The sequence below is a fragment of the Lepidothrix coronata genome, unplaced genomic scaffold (assembly GCF_001604755.1).
Source record: "Lepidothrix coronata isolate B3197 unplaced genomic scaffold, Lepidothrix_coronata-1.0 Scaffold290, whole genome shotgun sequence".
NCBI lineage: Eukaryota > Metazoa > Chordata > Aves > Passeriformes > Pipridae > Lepidothrix > Lepidothrix coronata.
Window position 1 is genome coordinate 1,005,627 of NW_016690470.1, and position 25,609 is coordinate 1,031,235.

General features: G+C 53.1%; 1 protein-coding gene across 1 annotated transcript; it reads right to left on the minus strand.

Annotated features, from left to right (window-relative positions):
• Positions 1 to 1,794: 1,794 nt before the first annotated feature.
• On the minus strand, positions 1,795 to 25,609 carry BTBD2 (BTB domain containing 2). The gene is made up of 9 exons (XM_017837056.1): positions 25,504 to 25,609; positions 18,975 to 19,094; positions 15,398 to 15,554; positions 11,723 to 11,828; positions 10,804 to 11,001; positions 7,046 to 7,238; positions 5,446 to 5,533; positions 4,204 to 4,350; positions 1,795 to 3,721 (listed from the first exon to the last, which is right to left on the minus strand). The coding sequence occupies exons 2-9, from the start codon at positions 19,055 to 19,057 to the stop codon at positions 3,560 to 3,562; spliced, it is 1,134 nt and encodes a 377-aa protein (XP_017692545.1). The 5' UTR covers positions 19,058 to 19,094; positions 25,504 to 25,609; the 3' UTR covers positions 1,795 to 3,559.

Below are 25,609 nucleotides of genomic sequence, written 5' to 3' on the forward strand. Positions count from 1 at the left end.
GATTGGGTGGGGTGGGGTCCTTGTCGTGGGGGTGGTGAGAGCAGCCCCAGGCCCCCTGCCCGTGGGCCTTTCCTGCTGCTGAACCCTGTGGAGCTAAAGATCCATCCCCCCATCTCTTCTTTCCCGTGAGGCAGCAGGAGGAAAGGCTGAGAGGTGGGATCAGGGGAGCAAATCCGGCCTGGCCCTGCCCAGGCTCCCGGTGGACGCTCCCGTAACGCCCGCGAGTGAGGAAGGTGATGGTGTGGGAGGGCAGCTCCCAGCTGGACAGGGTTCAGAACTGGGGGTCCAGGCTGAGACCACACCCGGGGCTGGGCTGTGGGGAGCCCTCGGCCTCGCGGCTGAGGAGGAGGAGGGAGGACAGGGCGTTGTGCTGAGCCAGGCACGACCCAGCCACGGCCACAGCACCGTGCGACAGCACCGACTGCCCTCGAGCAGAGCGGCCGGGCCGGGCTGTCCCCGCTCCCGCACTCCCGTGCCCGGGTGGAGCTCCAGCACAGCCAGGAAAGGGTGGGAAGCTGCTCCCAGCCCGGGGGGTCACGTTCAATAGGGCCCCGCTGCTCCCTCGGGCGAAGGGCAGAGCCCCGGAGACACAGGAAGGGGCTGTGCCGATCCCAGCCCTCATCCCTGCTCCAGCAGGATTCCCTGCTGGGAATCCCATGGCAGGGAGCAGCCCTTCACCTCCAGACCCGGGCCTGCCCCTACAAAGGCTGAGGCAGCTTTTAGTGCATTTAATTGTCAAGACCCTTCAATTAAGGTTAAAGAAATTCAGTCATAAAAGAGACCAGAGAGTGCCCACCCGGCACCATCCTGCTCCCTCCCCCAGACAAACACAGGATCCACCAAAGCCTCATCCTCGGAAGGTCTGGGCTCCCCCATCCTTGGGATGCCCAAGGATCTGGCTCATCCCACACCCCATGGAGAGGGAAGCTGAGGACCCCCACCCTGGGCTGGGGGAGAAGGGCCAGGGGAGCCAGCTCAGCACAGACTCCCCCCTCCACCTTCCTTCCCTCTGATATTCCAGCAGATCCTCAGATCACACAGAAACCTCATAAAGACAACCGGGGTGTCTTTATTGTTTCCTATTTACAAATCACAAAGCTGGCCAGAAGCAGAGTGTGAACACGGAACGAGAGCATCGGATACATTCATCAAGAGCACGGAGGGGACACCCCGCTCCGCTCGGAAGGTGACGTGGTACAACAGGATGGCTCATACTTTGGGAACAGGCATGTCCAACAAGGAATTACATTCATCTATCTACAAAAGCCAGAATTGCATCAAACTGCGGGGAAAGCCGTTAAGAACAGAAATTGCTCGGGTGTAGTTCAGAGTTTGACTCCTCTCCTTCCACTGCCAGACCTGCCCGGTGGGGGGAGGGCAGGAAGGTGGGATTTGGGATAAGAACTCACGTAACAAAATAAGAGAACAGATGCTTCCAGGGAAGAGCAGCAGGGAGGGCACCACCACGGCCGGGCAGGGCCAGCCCCACCCTGCTCTTCCCAGAGCCGAGTGCGCAGCTTTGTTTCTCTCCAATTCCATCATTCCACTATTTCCACCTGCACCAGATGCCTCGAGGTGCAGAACCCAGATCAGCCCCCCCGGGGAAGGCACCAACAGGGGCCCTGGGTGCCAGCAGTGATGTTCCCACCACCTCTGGGAGAGGGGCAGCAGCAGGAGCAGGAGCAGCTTATGTACATCCCGAGGGTGCCCGGGCTGTGAATCCACCTCACAACACTGTTTGCATTGCACAGTCAGGTTCAGTCACCAAGTCATGGACCCACTTGGGTTTTCTTCTTTTTTTTTTTTTCTTTTTTTAAATTTTTTTCTATTATTTTTCAGTACTGGCCATATCAGAACCATCCCACTGGAGTCAGGCTGACAAGACACAGCTTACACTGTGTTCCTGGAGATCGGAACACGCTCTGGGCATCTCTGGCAGCTGCAGGGGAGGAGGTGCAGGGTGTTCCCAGCACCCAGCACAGCCCCAGGACTGAGCCAGAGGAGGGGATCCCCTTCCCCAGCAAACGAGCACCAGCCAAGGACAACCAGGTTTCAAGTTCCAGCAGTGAAATCCTGTGGCAGGAGGGTGACAGGGCTCATGTGATGGAGCAGAGCAGGGGGGCCATGAGGGGAACCTCAGCTCTGAGGCAGCACCACCCTGGCCAGTCCCACGCAGACTCTGCTGGTTCCAGTCCTGCAGCCAAGCTGAGCTTAATTCCAGCTTCCTTTGCAGGGCAGGGCAGGAAGAGTCCTGTGGTCTTCCCCAGCAGGCAGTGACTGTGGGGCTGCTCAGGCAGCCCCAGGAGCAGCACCCCCCTTCCCCACTCTGGGGAGCAGCCAGCCCTGAACGGGTACAGAGGGGCATCTTTGAGGTCACTGAGCTCACAGGGGATGTTGTGAGTGCTGCATCTCCCTCCTGGGCCTGCCCCACAGGCACTGGGCAAACACACACTGACACGGAGAACATTCCAGGTTTTCCTGAACCGTTTGGTCCGTCCTTGTCCATCTGCTGTGTTACCAGGTACCAGGCAGGGGCACGTCCAGCCTCTTCCTGCTCCCACCAGGGCAGGGCAGCAATGCACAGGAACAGAGAAAAGACATGGAACCAGCAGGAGTGCCCAGGAACAGGGGACAGGTGAGGCAGGTGCCCTTCTGCTTCCACTGACAAACCCTGGTGGCTCTGAAAAGGACCAGCACAGCAACGACCAGTATTGACCAGTAATGACCAGTACAGGTGCCCTGTGCTGGGGCTGCTCGGGGGTGAGCTGAGCATCCCCCAGTGCCTGAAGCAGGAGTTTGGAAGCAGCACCACAGGGACTCAGGATGCAGGAGGGCCTGTCCCTTCCCACTCCACAGGGAGGTCACCTTGCTGTCACCAACTGATTGTCACAGATCAGGGAGAAGAGCAGGAAAACGCCGCGGTCCCTCCGGCTGTAGTCGGGTTTGGGGTCTCCCTCAGGACTACGTAGTGCTGGAACAGCAAAGCCTCAGGGAAGAGGCCACTTTCCTCCAGTTTTGAAGGTGGCCGTGTGTGCTGAGGCTGCAGGGAGGGAGGGAGGGAGGTGCTGGGCACGGGCTGGCCAAGCCCCACAGTCTGGCCTCGCCTGCTGAGCTGGAGCAGAGGACGGGCCCCCAGCCCTGCCCGTGCCTGTCTGCAGGGTGACCTCCTGCCAAGTGAAACCACAACCAGAGCCACTCATTTCCTTGCTTCTGACTGGTGGAAAAGCATCTACATTCATTACAGTCCAAAGAAAACGCACGTTGTTAGATAAGGGTTAATCAGGAGGTGAGAAACAACAAGCCACAGACAACCTACGAATGGGACTGGGACACCAGCTCGCCTGGCACTGGGACACCAGCCTGGCTGGCACCGGGACACCAGCTCAACTGGCACCTGAGAGCAGCAGCAGCACTAGCACAAGGCAGAACATGAGCTTTGAAATGATTTCACTGAGACCTTTGGCTAGTGTGGCTCCAGTTGGTGTGGTCAAACTCAGCCAGAGATTTAGTTCGGGAGGTGCCGGGGGACAGTCGAGTCCGGGGTGGGCTGGGAGCAGCACTATGTGTAGAAGATGATCTCTGGGATTTGTCCATCCTCCACAGAGGTGCCGTTGTTGTTCCCAGCCGCGTAACAGAACGTGAAGCAGGTTTTGGCTCCCGTTGTTGGGGATTCGTGGATCACTTTGCGCAGTCCTTTGGTTCCATAGTGGGAATCTGGACCCTGCAGGGGTCACGGGAGACAAGAACAGGTCAGGGCCCTGCTGCTGCCCAGGCTCTCTGGGGGGTTTGGCCTCACAGCCTGGCCTGAAGCAACGAGCTTTGGAGGCCTCAGTTCCTCCCTCTTGCTCCTGGATTTGCACCTCAGGTGCTCTGAGCTCAGTTCTCCTCTCTGTCAGAACTTATCACTAATTTAACCAGATCTCAACAGCTGAACATGAACCTTTTGAGGCCACTGCAGCTGGCTCTGGATTACACACCCCCAGAACTGACACCATAAAACACTTCCATCCCCTCCTCAGTGCTGTGAGACCAGTCACACACCAGCTCTGAATGCTGGTGGGGAAGCAGCCCATGGCAGCACCAGGTAAGGGATCACACCGACCCCCAAGGTTGGACCACAGGCCTTAAAGAAGGCAGAGCAAGGTCTGTGCTGCACTGAAGGCCCTGAGCAGCTGCCCCCCCACCCCCCAGCCCCCAGGGTACCTTTAGGGTAGCACAGGCCGTGTAGTTGACGTTGGGCAGGATCTCCACGGGCTCCTTGAACATGACACGGAAGGTGTTGGAGGATCCGTCGCAGCTGAAGCCGGTGTCGTTCTGCCCCAGGACTGTGTTACTGTCCGTGTGGATGATCTGCAACACAGGGGGCAGCCCCTCAGCACATGGCCAGAGCCTGCCCTGCCCCTGCACAGGGGTGTCCCTGCGCTGGCTGAGCCCCAGGGACTCCCCCCTGGACCAGCCCCATCCGACTGCATCCATCTCTTACATCCCCCATCAGTGCTGTGACATGGAATGGTTTGGGTCAGGAGGGACCTTAAAGCTCATCTCACTCCACCCCCTGCCATGTGCAGGGACACCTTCCACTAGCCCAGGTTGCTCCAACCCTGACCAACCTGGCCTTGGACACTTCCAGGGCTGGGGCAGCCACAGCTGCTCTGACACCTCTGATCTCGCTGGACTCGGGTCCCAGACACCCCCTCCTCCCCTGCCTGGCCCAGCACTGCAGGGCAGCTCACTGTGCTTGGATCCTCCTCTCCCAGGAGCTCAGGGCACCAGGCTGAGCCCCTGGCAATGCAGGGAGAAATGCTGACAGACTGTGCTGTGCTGGGGTGACTCTCCTGGGGACAGTCTTTCTCCAGGGACCCAGCCAGGGGTGACACATGAACCCAGAGACCCCCCTGAGCCACCCCAGTCTCTGCACAGGATCACGATGGACTTCAGACAACTGAGTGTCCCTCAGCCCTGCTCATCATCCCAAACAGGGCCCTGGTGACGTGGGGCTGCACAGGGGCACTGCACAGATCCAGCACAGCAATTCCTTTGTGCTCCTCCCTTGTGGAATCGTGGCTGCTCCACTGCATTTGTGCAGCCTGGAACCAAGTATTCCTGCAGCAGCCACCTACAGCAGGATCAGCCTGGCCTGCTCTGGGTGGGAGAACATGCACAGCCCCTTCCCAAAGTGCCCCCCAACTCCCTGAGACGTATTCCCAAAGCTGGGAGCAGACCTGGGGAGATGCTGCAGTGACGTGTGAAACGGGAGCTGCGTAAAATCGAGCACAATAATCCCTCTGATCCCAGTGCCCCATCTGGCCCTCGCTGCATCTGCCACCCCCCTGCCCAGGAACACACACAGTCCCCTCTGAACTTTGGATGTTGTTGCATCTTCACCAAAATGCATTTGCCAGTCCCTACAGCAGCTGGGATATTTAAGGCAGTAAAGAGAATTACCTGTATGTTCACTTGGTAATCCGTTGGCCCGTGTATGGATCCGTATAATCCAAACCCAACTACAAATATCCTTTTGTTTACTGAGAACCTGCAGGAACAGAGCAGGGAAGTCAGCCCAAACTTGCCACCCCTGTATTGCTTCAATGCAAGGCTGATACACAGATACCTTCACTTGTGTTGATTTTACACCTCTGATTTAATCAAACCCACCACAGATTTAAGTGCAACTCTTCCCAAGGGCTGAAACCCTCCACAGAAACCACCAGCTGTCAGCTCACACCTCATTTTGCTGGCTCATGTGAAACACAGACCTGCACAATCCCATCACCAAACTCCAGGGTCCAGGCTCAGAAAGTGCTTCCAGATTGTGGTGAAACATCAGCACCCCAAAATGCCAGCAGGGCATGGGCAGGGCAGCCTGGGAGTGTGGAGTGGTGCCCACCCCCACGGTGGTCTGTCCAGCCAGCACCACTGAAGTGCCACTGGGAATGTCACTGCTGAGCACTGAACAATTGTTCACATGCTGCTGAGTGTTTGCTGCATTCCAGAGTTACCAGAGCAGAGATTAGGATTCAATCACTCCAGAGCACAGGAATTCCTGCTGCCCAAGGCAGCACAGACAAGGATATTCACCCACTACAGCTCCACCTTCTCAAGCAGCACAAGTCCCAGTACCTGCCAAGCTGCCAACAGCATTTCTGCACCCATCCACCAACTCCTTCAGCCTTGAGTGTTTCCAGAACAAACACCTGGGGCAGGCTGGAGCCCCTGCTGTGCAGCCAGCATGGAATATTGTACTGGAGCTGACCCTGATGCTGCAGAGGCTGAACTTAAAGTCAAACACAAGCTCCAAAAGGTCTCTGAGCGTTAGATCTGAGAGCAGGAAGTGCTGGGAGCTGGCAGCAGTTCCCAATCCCATCTCCTGTCAGGGTGATCGGATCAGAGGATCCAACCAACAGCTCCAGTGATGGGCAACAGAACCACCGATGAAAAGGCTTAAAAATTGTAAAGAATAACATTGCTGAGAGGCCCCTTCCACCCAAGACAAAGATAGATCAGGAAAGAACCAAGGCTTTCTGATCCCCTCCTGTCTTGCTCTCGTTCCTTGGCCACACAAAAAGCACCCTGTGCCAGCCACAGCTGCCATTCCTGTTCCCAGGACTGGGCTCTGCTGGTTCCCCACAAGCTCAGGTCTGAACAAACTAGGCATCAGCAGAAAGCACAGCAGTGTTTTATCCCAACCCCTCCCTCAAACAGGGGAGGTTACAGGGCTTCAAGAAGCCACCCTGACACTTCTGACAGAGCAGGGATGGAGCACTGGCTCCCCGTCCCCCCAGGCACAAGGGGAAGCCTGGTGACCCCATACATGCCCTTACAGCTACAGGAAGCCACTGAGGGCTTATTTCTGTCCTTTTCCAGAGGCTGCAGGGCCCTGTTTGTGGGAAACCTTTGCCAATAGAGATACAAAGTGGTACCAACAGGCAGGGGATGCTTCTACCCAGCAAAACACTTTACAGGTGGCAGTCGGGCCTAGCACAGACCGGGGGGTTAGGGCTGGAGCAGGGTGAGGGCTCAGGAACACGACTGTGAGGGTGCTGACCTGATCCTGTCACTAGTCCCACTGTACCCCCAGCGGCTCTCGACCTGCTGGAAGCGGCTGATGCTGCACTCCTTGCCCCGCAGGCAGCACCGCGGCCGGTCGATGAACTCCACCCGCGGCTTCGGGTTCACGGTGAAGTGCAGGAACAGGCTCACGACCTCCCGGTCCGTCAGGATCCCCGACTGGGCAGGCCCTGCACAGGGGAGGGAGCGGAGATGCCGTCAGCCCTGTGGAACCACAGAATCCTGGGATATCCTGAGCTGGGAAGGATCCACAAGGTCCATCCAGTCCAACCCCTGGCCCTGCCCAGACACCCCAACAATCCCACCCTGTCCCTCAGAGCGTTGTCCAAACGCTCCTGGAGCTCTGGCAGCCTTGGGGCCGTGCCCACTGCCCTGGGGAGCCTGGGCAGTGCCCCAGCACCCTGTGGGGGAAGAACCTTTCCCTGAGATCCATCCCAACCCCCCTGGCACAGCTCCAGCCCTTCCCTGGGTCCTGTCCCTGGTCCCAGAGCAGAGCTCAGTCCCTGCCCCTCCGCCTCCCCTGGGCAGGAGCTGCAGCCCCCAAGGAGTCTCCCCTCAGTCTCCTCTGCTCCAGCTGAACCAGCCGAGTGCCCTCAGCTGCTCCTCAGACCCTTCCCCTCCGGACCCTTCCCCAACAACGTGTCCCTCTTTTGGACACTCTCCAACTGCTTTACATCCTTCTTATACTGTGGTGCTCAAATCTGCACAACCAGAAGGGATCCCCTTGGGATTTACATGGGATTTACAAGCCTGACTTGCAGCTGGGAGCGAGCCAAAGCCCCATCAGAGATGGAATTCCACCGGTGCATCAGGACATTAAACCCCAGACAAACGTGCTGCCTGCCCTTTATCCACCCAGCAGTCACGGATCACGGAGCCTCCGCGTGGAGCACGGACATGGAACAGCAACTGAGCACCCAGCTCTGGGGAGCCCAACTGCATCTGGCTGCTAGGACTGGATTAAGAACCTAAAGCACGCAGCTAATCCTTGCTCCACTCTCTCTGGAGATGATAACACTGGCAAGAGACAGGAATTTCCAACATCCACTCCAATGGCTGAGACGATGGAAGCCCACGAGGGGCAGTGAGAGGGAATGTCACCCACTCACCATCAACTCAAAAGGTTTAGGAGTGCTTTTACTCAAGACAAACGTTCAGCTCATGCCCTGCTTTGAGTCCCCCCTTCCCTCAGGCATTTAATCCACATCTTGCATGTTTGTTGCAGGACTCAGGGAAAAGGGCTGGTGGGTTTTAGCAGGACTTGAAACCCATTCTCAACTTTTCTCCAGTAACAAGATGTTTTTCCAAAGTCATCACGGAATCACAGAATGGTTTGGGTTGGGAGGGACCTTAAAGCCCATCCAGTGCCACCCCCTGCCATGGGCAGGGACACCTCCCACTAGCCCAGGTTGCTCCAACCCTGTCCAACCTGGCCTTGGACACTTCCAGGGCAGCCACAGCTGCTCTGGGCAACCAACTCGGTGACTCTAAACTCAAGCTTTGCAAACTACTTCAAACAGCTTCAAAAGTAAAAACAGCTAAAAATGAGTATTTTAGCCTAAGGTTTAAAAGCCTCTCTGAACCTCTATTTGAACAGAAACAAGACCACTGTGTACTGAAGCAACAACAGCATTAAGTGCTCTTCCAGGTGGGGAGTAAATTCCCAGCTACTTGTTTGTCCAAAACTACTTGCAGTGGGTTAAATCCAGCTTGATGTTACCCAGACAAAACATGGTCCAAGGCTGCAATGGGCAGAGAAGGAAGAATTTAAGGAAGTCAACTGTTCACAGGTAAATGAGCTTTTGGATACTTTGCTCAGCAAAAATGAGCCTCACTGATCGTGTCTGAACTTATCCCAGGTTGCTGCAACTCACTTCTTCAACGTTCCAAATTCCCTGCTCTGGGGGAAGGGAGGGACACATTTGCCAGTTAAAACATCTTCATTCAAAACCCCACGTTGGATACCAGATTATAAAATAAACTGGTGAAACCAGTGCTGTAAAATTCCTCTTTTTTTTTTTGGCTTTTGAGGGGGTGGAGGAGGGGAGAGGTTTCCCCCTCCTGTCACTGCTGTGATCACCACAGAAATCAGAGTCACTCAAACTCAGAAAAAGGACAAAGCTGAAAGAATTCCAAGGGAGTCCCTTGTTTAAGGAACAGCTGATCAGTGCAGCCTCTCAGGTTTGGGGGTTTTGTTCATCTTTGAGGTTAAAGTGGATGAAGAAAACTGAGTTTCTCTCAAAGCACAGAGATGTGGCAGAGGCAGTTTGGGACAGACTGCACGGGGAAGGGCATTGGCATCCCCAGCTCAAAGGCTTCAACCCCAAAGTGCCAAAATGAACACATTCCTCCCAGAGAGAGAATGGTACAAAATCAGAAGGGTTGCAAGAAATGAGGTCTGCAGAAAAATGCAAAGATCTGCCTCCCTGACCAGGCTGTTTCTGAAGAGATCTACATCCCTAAGGCCCCATCACAGCTGTGGGGACCAAGCTTTAACACAGAGTTACTTCCTACTACCATCCCTCCTCAGGTGGGAACGGGGACATGAAGGACTGAGCAGCTGCTGCCATCAGCCCTGAGCAGTGCCCTGCTCAGGGACCCTGTCTGCTCCTTCCTTCACAGCACTGCAGCCTAAAACAAGCTGCAGTTTTGGAAATGGCTCCACTGTGTCTTTCAGCATGAAAACTATTCCAGCTGATTGCCAGCTTCCAATCCCTGGGGAATCACCAGAGGATGAAGTCAAAGACAGCAGGCAATGAAAACAAAACAAAGCAGTCTTTAGTGAAAACTGTTAAATGATTTAGATGTCTTTGTGGAGCAGGATCTGAATGTAAACTTGAAAAATGCTTTGGGACACAGACTAAACAACACCAAGCCTTCAGCTCACAGGACATTTGGCAAGTTTTTCTGATGGGGAGCTCTGCTCTGAATGGCAAGGCCTTCACCACTGTATTACAGGCAGAGGATGGGGAGAAACATCCCCATTCCTCTTTGGGGGCAGGCTACAATCAACACCAACTGTCTGCAACTCCATTAGCTTTGTGTAGCTGAAATGCTGGCAGTGCTTGGAAAGGGAAGCAGGTGAACCCCACTTTGCTGTCAGGTGAGTGGGGCAGTGACCATCCAACCATGCCATGAGGACAAACAACCAGCTGGGATCCCTCTGCTCCTCCCAAGGGAGCACCACAGGCTCTAAAACAAGGGAATGGTCATGGATGGAAACAGCATTTACACAGAAAATCTTGTAAATCAGTAGGAATGAATCATGGAATCCCAGAATGGACTGGGCAGGAAGGGACCTTAAAGTCCACCTCATCCAACCCCAGGGACACCTTCCACTATCCCAAGTTGCTCCTGTCCAGCCTGGCCTTGGACACTCCCAGGGATGGGGCAGCCACAGCTTTCCTGGGCAACCTGTGCCAGGGCCTCCCCACCCTCACAGGGAACAATTCCTTCCCAAAATCCCATCTAACCCTGCTCTCCTAAGCTTAAGGCCATTCCCCCTCGTTCTGTCACTCAAGGCCCTTGCCCAAAGTCCCTCTCCAGCCTTCTTGGAAGCCCCCTGTAGAGAGAGTGATGGGGGAGATTGTGGTGGAATGGGGGCCAACGGGGGATAATTTCCTACTTGATTTCCTACAGGATACCCAGAGAAAAAGCCCCTTTCACATCACTTGACTCTCTGCAGCCGAGAGAAAGCAAAGCCCAGGGTTGCCAAACACGCCTCTGTTCAGTTACCTGCTGCAAACTCCTCAATAGTCATCAGTGGGAAGCGGATAAGGGAGAGAGCTTTGCCCAGAACCTTCCGCTTGTTCTCTGGAATCACCTGGAGCTGCTGCCGCTGACACTCGGCCTCGGACCAGCGAACCACGGCATTGAAGAGCCGCACCTCCCGGATCCCCAGCGTGTCCCTCTCCAGCACTGCCACCAGGGTGTCTGCAAGGCACACACACAGGGACCCCGTCACCCCGGGAGCAGCCAAGGGAACCAGGAGCGACCCAGCAAACGGGTGCTGCCTGCAGCCTCCCGGGGGGATTCATCTGCATATTCCATCAGCAGGGAACTCGCTGGAGCAGCAAACAGAGCCCATTTAATTGGCACGTTAGTTCAAGTGCAGGAGGATGAATTGCAACTTACTTGGATGAAACGAGCAGCCTGAGAGCCAGAAGGTGACCCGTGCCTTACCTCCACAGCCCGTCTCATTAGAGCAAGGTTAAAGTCTGAATTTTAATGTTCATTAACTGTGCCCAGCAAGTTTGGAAACTGCAGAGGATAATTAAAACAGCCAGTTCTCAGTTCCAAAAACACAACACCTTTTTAACTCCAAAACCTGACAAAGACTTGGGGAACGAAGCCAACTGCACAAAAAAAGGCAAGTTACGCCCACCCAAAACCTGCCAACATCAACACAGGAAATGGGCTTTGTGTCATGCCCAGAAAACTCGAGTTGCACCAAAGTAAGCAGATTCCAGGGTATTTCTGCAGGCAAGCCAGCAAGCTCTTTGGCACATGCCCTGTCTCCAGCCACTTCATGCCAGCGACTGTTCAACAGATTGCTCCAGAACAGCAGAGCCCCAGAGTGCCAAGAACCAACCTGTGACAACTCTGGAGACAAGCCGGTTATGAAAGCAGGGCGGGGAGGGGGAGCAGAGCTTACCCAGGTCGATGTCTGTGAACCCCTCTGCATTGATGGCGTCTGAGGTGTTCTTGTCAATGTTCTCCAGGCACAGGCTGGCCAGCTGGGGCTCATCGAACAGCCGGGCCTGCTCAGGGGACCAACACAAACAGCATTTCAAAGTTTGCATCAGCACCCCCTTCCCCTGCCAGAGCCCATCTCCATCAGCAATCCCATGCCTGACTGCACCAGGAATCCACTGGGCCTTTCACAAGCAGTTAAGCATGACAAGGCAAACCCCAGAAAATTCTGCTGTTTGGCAGCAGCTCTGGCTCAGCTGTGCATGTCTCCAGGCACGTCTTTGTTCCAGCACTGCATCGGTGCAGGCACCAATTGTACTTTCAGCACCATACTGACCATGTCAGCTGAGCAGGGGCAACTTTTACATCATTTTTATAGTTAGAATAAAGCTCTGCCCGGTGACTCCAGGCCTGCTCACTCTAGGAATATGCAGAGACAGCTTATTCTGTAAGAACTGCCACACTGATCTCCTGTGTTAGCAAAAACACAGTGTCTGTGTCCCAGGGAGACCTGCAGCCCCGGGGGGGACACAGCCTGCTTACTGCATTTCCATGTTTTGCACAGAAACAGCCACTCTAATCCAGTCACCTTAAAGGATTCTCCCCAAAATAGGCTACTATTCCAAGCAAAGCCTGCACACAGCTCGGAGAGTTGCTCAGAATTTCTCTGCCCAGCTTCAGTGCTGCCACTGCAGATCACCCTGCACTGCCATGTGTTACCAACCCCATGCCCAGCATAAGCAGAAGATGAGCTGGAACACCCAAAAATCACTGAATGACCTCTTACTTCCAGTGCTTTGGTTTTGCTATTCAGGAAGGAACTGCCCTGACATCACACCTAACAAGAATACACTGGGACTTGAACTCACTGCCACAGACAAGGGTTAAAACTCGTGTTTTGGGCTGGGAATTCCACCACTCAGAAGGCACCTTTGAGCAGCTTCTGCTGGACCCTTGCTCATGGGCTGCAGAGCTCAGCAAGGCCAAGCTCTGATGCCAAGACCTCAGGTGCAGAGAGCTGAAAAAACTGTATTTTCTCAGGGCCCAGGGAGGGTTCAGCAGTCGTCACCTGCTCCTGGGGCTGGAGCTCTGCCAGTGCCTTCCACTCCTGGCACCAAGAGCTGTGACTGACTCAGACTTTACTACTGTAGTGGCTCTTCTGACACGTGAGCACTCCCACTACGCCCACAGAGCTCTCCCCCACAGCAGCTCCAGGCAAGCTGTTATTTCCTTGCTGATCAAAGTGACACTGGGATGTGGGGCTGGCATGGAAGAGGGTCATGGTCCCCCACGGGGTACAATCAATTAGAAAGGCTGCTTGCCACTGATATTTCTGCCAGAGATCAGCAGTTGCTGGAGATGCTGTTGGTGACACAGCTGCTGGACCAGCACACGGGGCAGGGACACCAGAGGGGGATTGGGGCTCTCTGATCTCAGGTCCATGACCTTAAGGCTGTTGGGCAATGCCTTGTACAAGATCTGTCTCAGGTCTGTAATTTACTGTGCAAGCTGTTGATTTGATGCAGTAAGAGCAGAAAACAGGCAGATTGTCACACTGAAGGTCCAGACCCAAGAGCACTGTGAGAACAGATCCCTTCAGTGAGGTGCCTCCTACAGCCAGTCATGGAGACACCAACACGTTTCCCAAAGCACATCAGCCTCAAATCTCTTAGAGACTTGATATAGAGCAATGGTGAACATAAACTAGATGAGAGTCACCACTGATCATCAATCACAATGGATGAGTCACAAACAAAAGGAAAACCTTTCCCCATCTGGCATCTCAGCTGCCTCAGTGCCAGGCAGTATCTTGGTTTTGGCACCTGAAAAACAAGGGCACCTTCCTCTTTCACCAAAGAAGGACCTTTGTGACCTGTAAGGAAGTCCCCATGAACCTAGATATTACCTTGCCAAAGCTGCAAACTTGGGTGCAGAGACTGAGCAAGCCACAACAAAATATCCCCGCAGAAAGAACAGCCCCAAAAGCTGACACCTCCAAACCTCACAAGGCAAAGGTTAGTGTGAGGGATCTCCCCAAAACTGCAGCCCCCAGGGAAGATCTCCTCCCAGCTCTTGGCCAACAGCTCCTGATCTTTGAGACTGCAGCTGCTGAATCCAAAGAACAGGAGAGCTGCAGCCAAGGAGTTACGATTGTCCTACCACACATCAGATGGGAGGGCAGACCTGGCTGCCACTGCCCAAGCAAGAGCCTTTAAGTCCTGAATGTTCCTCTGGGAAGTGCAGGGTGGATTTCCCCCACGTCCTGGAGCTGCCTCACCTGTTTATGGCAGGTGGAAAAGGGCCAAGTTAAAGAGGATGTGTGAGGAGGGACGTGGTGTGTTGCAGCAGGAGCTGAATCCAAGCAGTGACGAGTGTCTACAACAGCAACGTGACGTGGAACTACTTTAAGAACTTGATCCAAATATTTAAACTCAAAATAAAATCCCAGCCTAATCCCCAGCAAAGAGCTCAGCCGTGATTGCTTTGGGCTGACACTGCCTCAATATCTGCAAAACTGCTGGTGTAGCACTGCCACCAACACGGTGCCTACAGCCAGAGAGACACTGGGACTCCTGACACGGGGGGGAATCCAGCAGACAGGAATGCTGGGCAAGTCAGGGCAACCCCTCAGAGCCAGACCACCTCAGTGTGCTGGTTCCCAACTCAGGGCAGCTGGGAAAACAACTCTGCAAGGTTTGTTTCACATCAGACTCCGTGGCAGCTTTCCTGAGCTGGCTGATCAGGAATATCCCTCCAGGGCGAGTCCAGTCAGCCCATTCCAGAAAGGAAAGACATAATGCCTGTGTTCCCTGTTCCTACAGCACCCAGGGCAGGGTGCAGTGCCACAGACACTGCCACACAGGGCACAGCACTGTGGGTGCCACCAGCTGCCAGCACACAGGGAAAAGTGGGGCTGGGAAACGGGAAGGATTCTCATTTAATCAACCTGCACACAAAGCCTGATCTTCTCCAAAAGGAGCAAAGTTGTAAACACTGTCTTCTAGTTTGCTGCTTCAAGAGTCCAATGGAGGATGGAGGAGCCCAACCCTCACAGAACAGATCAGGCACAGGGGCAAGAGGATGTGCAGCTGGTCCCACAGAGAGCCAAGGACACTGCAGGTCTGTGCCTGCAGTGCAGGAGGGTGAGCAGGGACAGGCTGAGGAAGAGAGCACCTCACTCCTCTCTGAGGAAAATCAACCAAAGCACTCATGAAAAAGTTGCTTTTTCTTCCACTTCAGGGGAAGTGCTGCACAGAAGTCCTCTCCAAGGAATGGCTGAGCAGCCACACACAGCACTGAGAGCACACCAGTCCTGAACCTGTAACACAGGGAAATCCTCTCATCCCACTTTTCTTCCTGGCAGATGAGCTCTCTCCACCTTGTTAACTCCATGCCCAGTTCACACTCTGGAAGGAATCACCTGCCACAGCAAAACAAAGGTCTGAAAGAGCAGCAAGATTTGCTGTATTTTATTGCTCCTTGCAAGAACCTGCTCATCAGCTCTGGACTCCTGTGAGGAAGAATTCCAACTGACCCAGAACTGCTCCATTTGGGATGACCAACTTCGTAACACTCGGAAAATTCCCGTTTTCCTGCTGTGCTGGACCTCCCTCCAGGCAAACGACCCCAGACTCACCTGTGTTAACAGCATGAAGGCGTTGTCTGCTCGGAGGTTTTTTTTCAGGAACTCCACACAATGAGCTTCCAGGGCTGGAACTGCATATTTTTTAGCTGTGTAAAGTGTTGTCATAACAGTCTCTGGTCCAATCTGAACTTCGTCTGAGTAAAGAAATCTGAAACAGGCAAACAAACATCACTGTGGTGGACTGAGGTAACAGAGTAAAACCCCTGCAACTCAGAAAAAACATGTTTGTGCCTCTGCCTGCCATCCTGGCCCCATTTCCTACACCAGGGAGAGGGAAGGGTTTCACATCCTTTCCGCTGACTCTGGTTTACCAAGGAGAAGCTTCTTCACTTTTTTTTTTTGTAACAGACACTTTACAGTGTAACTTTCAATAGCTGGGACACCCACTGGAGCACCTTGAACTGCCTTCCATCCAGTGAGCTCTGACCCTCCACTTACACCAGGCTAGAACAGTCTCTGGCCAAGTGCACCCCTTAAAATTCACAATTTTGGCTGTTCAGTTAGGACAAAAATCCAACCCTCCCTTCAGAAGAGGAGCTCCATCTTACAGTACTAATTCAGAAGCACTCAGAAGCACTCAAACATACCCACCCACTGCACCTCACTTTCTCCTCATCATTTTATGGATCAAACCATTCCATTTCATCGCAGAGGTGTTAAGTACAGCTCACAGTGTGACCTCAGCATAAAGCAAGAGTTAATTACAATGAAAAACAAGAGTCAATTGCAACGAAAAACAAGAGTTAATTGCAATGAAAAACAAGAGTTAATTGCAATGAGAAACAAAGGCTGCCATGTTGAAGCAAAGCACAGCCTTCCCTGCCAGGCCAAAACAAGGAAGTACATTCATACTCCATGGAAAAACAAAGGCAACCTGACTGTGCTCCCTCACACCTGAGCACACTGACCAGAGAGAGCAGGAACCAACAGGCTGAGCTCAGTGGAACCAGTGACACACTGGTGTTAGTCCTAATCAGAGAATCCCAGACTGGTTTGGGTTGGAAGGGACCTTAAAGCCCATCCAGTGCCACCCCCTGCCATGGGCAGGGACACCTTCCACTAGCCCAGGTGGCTCCAAGCCCTGTCCAACCTGGCCTTGGACACTCCCAGGGATGGGGCAGCCACAGCTGCTCTGGGCAACCTGTGCCAGGGCCTCCCCACCCTCACAGCCAACAATCCCTTCCCAATATCCCACCTAACCCTGCCCTGTGTCAGAGTCAAGCCATTCCCCCTTGTCCTGTCCCTCCAGACTCTTGTCCAAAGTCCTTCTCCAGCTCTCCTGGAGCCCCTTTAGGCACTGGAAGGGCCTCAAAGGTCTCCCCAAAACCTTCCCTTCTCCAGACTGAGCAGCCCATGGATGGTTTTTGTTCACTGTTTCCCCTTTAACCAGTGGAGCATTTGCCAGTCAGGATCTTAAAGGCACAAAGCAGAGATTAAGTGTGTTCACTGTGCTTGGCACTCCTGTTCCATGGGATATTTGGGAAACTCCAGCCAGTTCTCCTCCTGCATTTCTCTGAAGGGGACACAGCAGCACATTGTGTGGCCGCTGCTCCTGGAGGGCTTTTCCAGCGGGATGCCAGGCAGGATTCCCATCTGCAGCAGTGGAACTCCTGCTCCTCCAGCCACAGAGGGCCAGGATGCCATTCAGGGAAGCATAAACAGCGAGATTCACAGGAAGGGAAGCACTCTCTCTGCTGAAAGCAGCTTTTGTGCTGCTCCAGAGCATCTGTCAATAGCAGCAGCAGGTTCATCAATGTATTTTGCACACATCCCCTCCCAGCCCCATTTGCACTGAGCAATCCTTTTTATTCCAGGATTAAAGGAACACAGTGGATCTAAACCCAACTATTTATTTACTGCAATGACTGTGTGTTTCTTTTTGCATCGTGTTAGTATTTCTGCTTACAATAGTCCAAACAGTGTGTGCTAAGAGGGACAAGACAGGCCTGAACTGTGAGAAAGTGTACTATCAATTTAAAAGAACATTTAGATTATAATTCCAGACAACCAAAAGTGTTCTTATCTTGGGTTACCTTGAAAACAACAATAATAAAAAGGGATCTCTTACACAGTTACTGCAGACCTGTTAAAGGCCACTAACCCACAGACACCATCAGGATCTAGCCCCCAGACGGGACCTTCTGCAGAACTTCCAGGATGGGCACTGTGTCCCTGGATAAGCTCCTGATCCTACAGCATTAGATCATGGCTTGGACCAAGTCCAGAGACACGTGTAAGGATCAGCTGCCACTCTATATCAGTGTCTGGAGGGGCTGGTTTCACTCTGGGAAGGTTCACACCAATACTCAGTCACCCTCCTCCTGGAGTGCAGCACCCAAACCTCCCCTGGCACTTTCAGCTCCAAGCACTTTAAAACTGACACTTCCAATTCCAGATTTAAGCAATCCAAGTGTCACTGGACCATGGGCACTGCTCCTGCACTGCAGGACTGCAGGCTCAGAGGTGACCCAGACACCACTTCTGCTGAAACCCACCTAAACTCATCACTTGGGGGCTCTTCTGAAATCAGTTTAACCAAGTGCTGAAATCTCAGGGAAACAACGTGCCTTTTGCCTCTAATTCACTTGCTATTTGAGCCTCCCTAAGATTTAAAGATAGTCACTAACCCTGCCCTCCAGAGATCCACCTGCCTGACAGTCACACACCAATGAGAGGGATTCCCCACGTGCTGCTGTCTGATTCAAAGGGAGCCAGAGGGGAGGGGGCTCAGGGCTCCCAATTATTTCTGGCCTTTCATTCCAGCCAAGATCAATTTTAAAATATTCTCAGATAGCACAGGCACTGTCTGAAGGTAAAGCAAAAAGTGTGCCAGAGCTATATATAGTCACTGTTCCCAATGGGAAGCAAGCAGGGAACGTGTCAAGAGCACAGGACTGGAAACCCCTGGAAGTAGGTTACAGAAATCCTATAGAACCAGGACAATGCCTTTCCAGCATCCATTCAGGATTGCTGGTGGATGTTGTACAGCACCAGCCAAGCTTAAAGGAATTAGTGAATAGGATGTTCCAGCCCCTTCCTCCTCCTCCTTCCCCAGAAACACACACTGGAAATGTAAATTCCAATCCAGCTCTCCAAAAGAGGAATAAATCCCACACAAAGGGTGAAACCACATGGAATGGCTGACATGAATTTTATACTCCTGCTTACCTGTTAGAACTTGCTCATAACCCAAACAGGCTCCAAGTATTTGTAACTTACAGAGGATCACTTTTCCTTTTCCCCTCTTCTCCCAAAGAATTTGATCAGAATTTGATTTGGATCAAATCAAACCAATTAATGAACAATAATTTAGGAGATAATGGCTGATATTTTTATATATATATATATATTTGTGCAGTAGCACAAAAATAGTAAAAGTCTAGTGACTTTTACCCAGAAAAGAGAGATTTAACACCAGCATCAACCCTTGAACAGACCAAAGGGGCATTTTATTCAGAAAGTCAACCATCTCCACTCTACAAAATAGCTCCTTGCTTTCACTAGAAATTGTTTTTTCCACAGTAAGTCCACTGCTTCCCAGTTTTCCTGTACTTTAGGAGCAGCTTACTTGAGCAGGGCTAGGAAGGCAGCAGGCTCCACGTCAGGCAGCTCAATCTCTGTGGAGGTTGTGGCCATGCCACCATTAAACATGGCATCGAAGACAGCACTGCCCACAGCCAGCACAAACCTGGAGAGGAAAGACAAAGGAACGAAAACCTGATGTTAAATCAGAGGTATTTAAAAACAAAAAAAAAAATCCCAGGCTTGCTGCTAATGCCCAAAGCCACCCTCAGGGAAAGCAAATTGTTCCTAGAGCTGAAGCAAAAGTGTTTTGCAAGAGCAGGGAGTGCCAGGCTGGCTGTTCCTCCACTGCAAAGCACCAAAGCTGCAAGGAACTCCCTTCTGAGCCCTGTCCCGGGACACAGCACAGCAAAAGGTCCCCAAAGGCCAGATTTTGGGCATCATGGAACAGAATACACGTGGCTGCTTTGCAGCAGGCTACAGACTGCCCCGAGGCTGAGAAGCTAAAAAAGAGCAAAGTTCACGAATTCAAGTTCTTCCAGAGCCCAAGTCGTGGTGCAATTCCCCACAGTCACCCACTGGAAACCTGTCACCAGACAACCTCCATCCTCCTTCCTCCTCCCCAGGGACACATCCCTGCGGACAGCAGGGCAAGCTCCCAACACATGACATTGCCCTGGCAGCAGAACTGGGAGCTGTGGGCCCAAAAGGAGCCTTCCCTGGCCATGTTGCTGCCTCCAGCCCTGCAAAACCTGCTCCAGACTTGGCCCAGAGGGCAGAGCAAACCCCCACCCTGGGGTGCACACTGACCCTCCCACACTGCTGGGAGTTCATGTGGTAGTTCCTGGGGAGAGACAAGTTACTGGCCCTGAAGAAACTGGAAGCAGGAATTTCCACAAACCAGGTTTGAGACCAAAAGCTGTATTCCAGCACTCCCATGAGAACAAGATAATTCCCTCCCTGCTAAACACCAGCTCCTGCTTTAGGAGAAAGCCCAGACCTGGGCTTCTGGGGGGCCTGTGTAAGTTTAAGCTGCTGTTCCTGCTCTAGGACTGAAAAAAGCCATTCTGAGAACCTTCACTGCTTGAAAATACAGGGGTGAGTTTTTGCCAGAAAATTAATCTTACTCCTGATGTCTGCAATCCCACAGCTCCCTGAAGTCAAACCCAGCCCTGGCTACAGGTGTGGGGAAGCAGAAGGTGACTGCAACAACTTCTCCACCAGCTAGGAAAAGGAAGGAGCTGGAACATTCCAGGCTCTTGCTGCAGCAGTTTAATGCCCACTTCCACGGAGAAGGATCAAGAACTGTGGGCAGAAATCCATACAGGACAGCAGGCACAAGGCAAAAACCTCCAGCACCTGTAGCCCAAGGAAAGTCCAACACTAAAGGGGAATTCCAGTCAGATTTAGTACGAAATGACCTTTGAAAAGCAGGAAATTTCCATTTAAACAACATTTTTCATTTTCTCGCTTTTCACTCCCCTGCCATCCAGAGGAGGCTTCCCATGGACACAATGGAGTGAAGCCCCATGGATGTGCCAGGCTTGTGTGCTGTGACAGAGTCTGGCTGCTGAGCTGGTTGTGTTGTTCCTGACGGGTTCAGGGAGCTGGGCACAAACCACAGCGGCTACAAAAAAGTACAACACACATATTTCCATCAAACAAGCCTCAAGAAAAACGTCAAGAACAAATAAAAACCAGAATACCAGAACTGCCAGATGAAACAAAAATCCTTGTCCCTCCAAGAGCAGTGATGGTGGCGGGACAATCACGAGCTTTGTTCGCTACCCAAAATTAACATATATTAATGGAACTCTCCAATTTTCATCTTCACAGCCAGCACAGGACAGGTCCTCAATGAGCAGGAGCTTTCAAAGCTATTTGAAAAGGGCATTCATTTAAAAAAACCTCTCAAATGTTTGCTTTCCTTTCACTCCGGGACAAATCAGTCAGATTTTGTAAACGGCCGAGCCCTAACGGGATCCCAGGAGGGGCCAGAGAAACACAGGGCTCCACATTTGAAGTTCTCTTAAAACAGTAAGAGAGCACAACTAATATTAAAAAAAATCCCTCTGTCTTCAGAGTGTTTTCTTAGTTGTGCTGAAAGGAACATTTGGAGCTGCTCTAAAGACACTCCAGGAAAAGCAGGGATGCACAATCCAACAGCCTTCCCCAACCATGCAGGTCTGCAGGAGGAAGAGATGGGGTTTGCTTCAGATGGGAGAATTCAACAGAGGGTTATTTTAAAACACTCTGGTGGCCAAAACAAGGTGGGCTCCTGAAAGGATGCAGAGAAATCAGCAGAACACAGCAAAAGAAGCAAGAAAGCAACACCTGATCTCTCATCATTCCCTCTGCATGTGGAAGAGTCAAAGCACACTGACTTTCAGCAGCAAGTCACAGGAACTCCCATGAGGTTAATAGTTTGAGTTGGCTCCACAAGGATCCAAAGCTGATCCAAAGAAGGATGGTTCCTACCCAAAATCTTCACTGCTTCATGTTCACCTTGGCACCTCCACCTGTCACCTGGTTTGATGTGCACACCCCCCACTCCTGCTCCCTCTCCAGGCACTATGGTAACACCAACAATACAAGAAACCACTCAGGAACCACAACAACCCCACCACTGCTGTGCCACCTCCCTCCTCCATCCGCTCCTCTGCACAGAAACCTTAAAATATCTGTTCCAGAGGAGCTGGCACAAGAACAGAGCTCAGTGAGACCATGGGTGAGGAGAGGTTAATGAATGATGATCATCTGCTGGCTGCAGAGGATGGAGAGCCTGGGGAAAGGAGCAGGAGGCAGGTTCAGAAGCCCCCAGGAACAGCCCTGCACAGGAGCTGAGCTGTGGGACACCTCAGCACACGGTGCTGCAGGCACTGAGAGTTAATAAGGGTCCAAGAAAAGACAGGATGAGCTCAGAAGAGACTCCTGGAAACAGCAGCCAGAATCCTACTCAGGCTGTTCCCAAGCTGTAGATCTCCCAGGCTGGAGCACACACAGGGCTGCATCACCACACACTTGCCCTGCTCCCTTTCAGGCCCTGTTTTCTGGCCAATTAACAAGCTTCATTATGACACCCATGCAGCTCCTGGGTGACGAGGTTTAGACATTTCTAATCTCATTGATGTCGTGCTTGATGAAGCAGATCTGGAAGGAAAAAAAACCCCTTCTCCCCTCCCTGCTGGGCCTAATCAGTGTGCTGACCTTGGCCACGTCGGCACTGTGAGGCTTCCAGGCCTGGCCTTGACGTGGAAAAAAATTAAGGCCATTCCACCTTCTTCATGGCTGATTCAGCAGCAAGAGGGAACGAGCTCAAGGCTCAGAGATAGAGCCTGTCCCAGGGCAGGCAAGGAACTTCCACAGGGTCTGGAGCCTCCTGAAGATGGACAACATCTGATCTTCTCAGGGCTGCAGATGCTTGGACAGGAGAACATTCAGTTCAACCCAGCAGAGGCGCTTACACCATTTACAAACTGAGCTTTCACACACAAAATGAAGGTTTGCTCATAGTTGCTCTGCGAGGTTTCTACTGTCTGTCTCTGCAGCTTGATATGAACTGCTGAGCCACAGGATCCCAGATTGGTTTGGGTTGGAAGGGACTTTAAAGTCCATCCAGTCCCCTCTCCTGCCATGGGCAGGGACACCTTCCACCAGCCCAGGTTGCTCCTTTGATCCAGCCTGGCCTTGGACACTTCCAGGGATGGGGCAGCCACAGCTGCTCTGGGAAACCAGTGCCAGGGCCTTCCCATCCTCATAGAGAAGAATTCCTTCCTGATTTCTAATCTAAATCTCCCCTCAGATTAAAGCCATTAACTGAACGTGCCGGGCTCGCTCAGAAACACACCTGAAGCTCCAGCTGTGTCAGAAACCTCCTCCCTGCACCACCACGTGTGGACAACATTGCCCACGCCTGCTCAGCACACAGAAACACCTCAACCTGCACACACTGCACCCCTGCTCTGCTCCATCCCAGAGCAGCCTGGCCAGCAATCCCCTGCACCTCCACCCCCAGCAACCCCCTGCACCAGCAACCCCCTGCACCAGCAATCCCCAGCTCCCACAGGACTGTGTCCCTCAGATTCCTTGTGCTATCCAGTCTGCTGCCAAAGCCCTCCTGACACCCCGTGCAGCTGGATGGAAGATGACAGGGAGGATGTTGCAGTCCAGCTCCTCAAGGCACCACGAGGGGCTGTCCAAGAACCCTGTTGAGGATCTGTTTCTCCTGCAGCCACACCTGGGACACAGTCTGGTCTGAAAACTGGCACAGGAAAACCAGGCTGCAGAAACACTTCCCTGAGAGCTGTGTACTATTGTGCCAGGGGAGGTTTAGATTGGATATTAGGGAAAATTTCTTCAGAGAAAGGGTTGTGAAGCAATGGCACAGGCTGCCCAGGGAAGCGGTGGAGTCACCACTCCTGGGAGTGTCCAAAAAAAAACGTGGGGATGTGGGTTAGTGGTGAACATGGTGCTGGGTTGACAGTTGGACTGGACGATCTTAAACATCTTTTCCAACCTTAACAACTCTGTGATTCCATGATTTTATGATTTCAGACACTCAACACCAGCCCTGGTCACTGAAGCCAAACGGTGCCTCTCAAATCAAATCCAGCAACTCAATTCCAGCGCAAAGCATCTTCTGCTGTGGGGCTGCTGGGGCTGCTGCTTCTGGGCTTCTGAGCACAGAAGGGGTCTGGGTGGTTTTATTTTAAGCTCTCTTGTTTCTGAAATAACCACGGTGTTTCACGAATCACCAGGATATCCCAACCATAACATCACACGGGTGAGTTTTACTCAGATCCATAGAATCCTTAGGTGGGATGGCACGGCATGACACACTCCATTCTACCCTTACCACCCAGAGCACCAGATGGATTTCAGAGCAATTAAGCAGCATCTCACTTTGGGGCCAATTTTTTTATTATTACTATTATTATTTTAAAGCTTCATTTATTTTCCATTTATCTCTGGGCTGAACATTGCCCCTCCCCACCCAGCAAGCCTAGTTGTCAGGACAGGAGCAAGCTTACTCAAATACTAATTAAGCTTCAAATTATAAGAGAGCAGAGCTGACACCCTGAACGCTCAAACCAGCCTGGAACAAGCGTGGTTTGTTCTGAAAGCGAGAGAAAAGGGGAAATCTGAAGGGGGAACTTCCAGGAACAGGAGCGCTCAGGAGAAATGTGATAGTTTGGAGATGTTTGGAGCAATGCTCACTTTGCCAAACAGCACTTCCAGGTACACCAAGGACCCTCCCTCACCCCAATTAAAGCAGGTCCTGTCTCTGAGTGAACAGCTCTTGCTCAGGAGGCCCTTCCCGGGGCGGTGGGGAGTGGGTGGCACACATGGATCCTCCAGAGCTCCCTCCCTCAAGGAGCCAGCCCAGTGTCAATCAGCCACATCAGTTCTGCATCATCCAGGTGGAGGCGAGTCCCAGCTCCCCTGAGCTGCAAACTCCTAAATGGCAGCTCGGCCTTAAGCGTTAAACTCGAGGGGTTCCTCAGGCTCAGGTGTCGTTCTCAACACGGCTCTTTATAGCAGTGCATTGACCCCCAAAATACAAGGCTTCGGGAAAGATTCAATAAAGGTTATTTTAAAAACAAAATGTTGTGGCAGAAATTTGGGCTCTCAAATCATTGCCCTTTCCACCCCCGATGCTCTCCCTGATCCCTCCCCCTGTCAGGAGGGATCAGGCAGTCTGGGAGACTGTTCCTCCTCACCTCCACTACCCACAAAACCAAGGATTATTTCCAAGCGAGATCCAGGGATTTGGGGTTTTCTGCACTGTGCCTGCCCCACTCACACCATCCCTCCAGGGAAAACACTTTCACCCCAAAACACCAGACCCATCCTCGGGCAGGGACCGTCAGGAGAGACTCGACACTGGGACAGATTTGAGGTGACACTGACTAACCACGACAGGGCCAGAGTCACCTCTCAGGGTGCTGGAGAGCAAACTGCGGGTCCCACACTCCGGACCCGGGGGCGTATCCCCAAGCAAGGGGATAAAATGTGGGATGCAGTTTTCCAGTCCCACTTTCTCCCCTCACGAAGGAGGCACAGCAGCCCAAACCCTGCACCAAACCCAAACCCTGTACCCCTGTACCCCCCTCCCTGCCGGGGCATCACCCCCCGAGGGTGCAGGGGAGCCCCCACACCCAAGCCGTGGCCCTCCTGGGGCATCTCCGAGGGGCAGTTTGGGGGATGAAGGACGATCCCTGAAGAAGATGAGAGACCGTGCCTGGGGGGCAGTTCTGAGGATAAGAAGGCATTTTCCTGAGGAGCAATGTGGGGGGGGCGACGGGAGCAATCCCTGAGGGGCAGTTTGGGGGATGAGCGGGTGATCCCCGAGGAGGGTGAGGGGCGATCCCTGAGGGGCAGTTTTGGGAGATAAGAGGAGGCAATTCCCTGAGGAGCAACGGGGGGGAGGGAGGGGTGAGAGGACCCCCCCATCCCGCAAGGTCATCGGGCCGCCCCCCCGCGACCCTCCCGAGGCCCAGGGCCACCGGGACCCCCCGCCCTGACCCGCAGCCCCCGCACTCCCCGCTCCCCGCGCACGGGACCCCCCGCCCCACCTGTGCGCCGGGATGCGCTGCGAGCCGCGGCCCTTCCCCACCAGGAAGTGCACGTCGCTGAGCACCTCGTTGTTGAAGAGGAACGCGAACCGCTCCTGCACCGTCG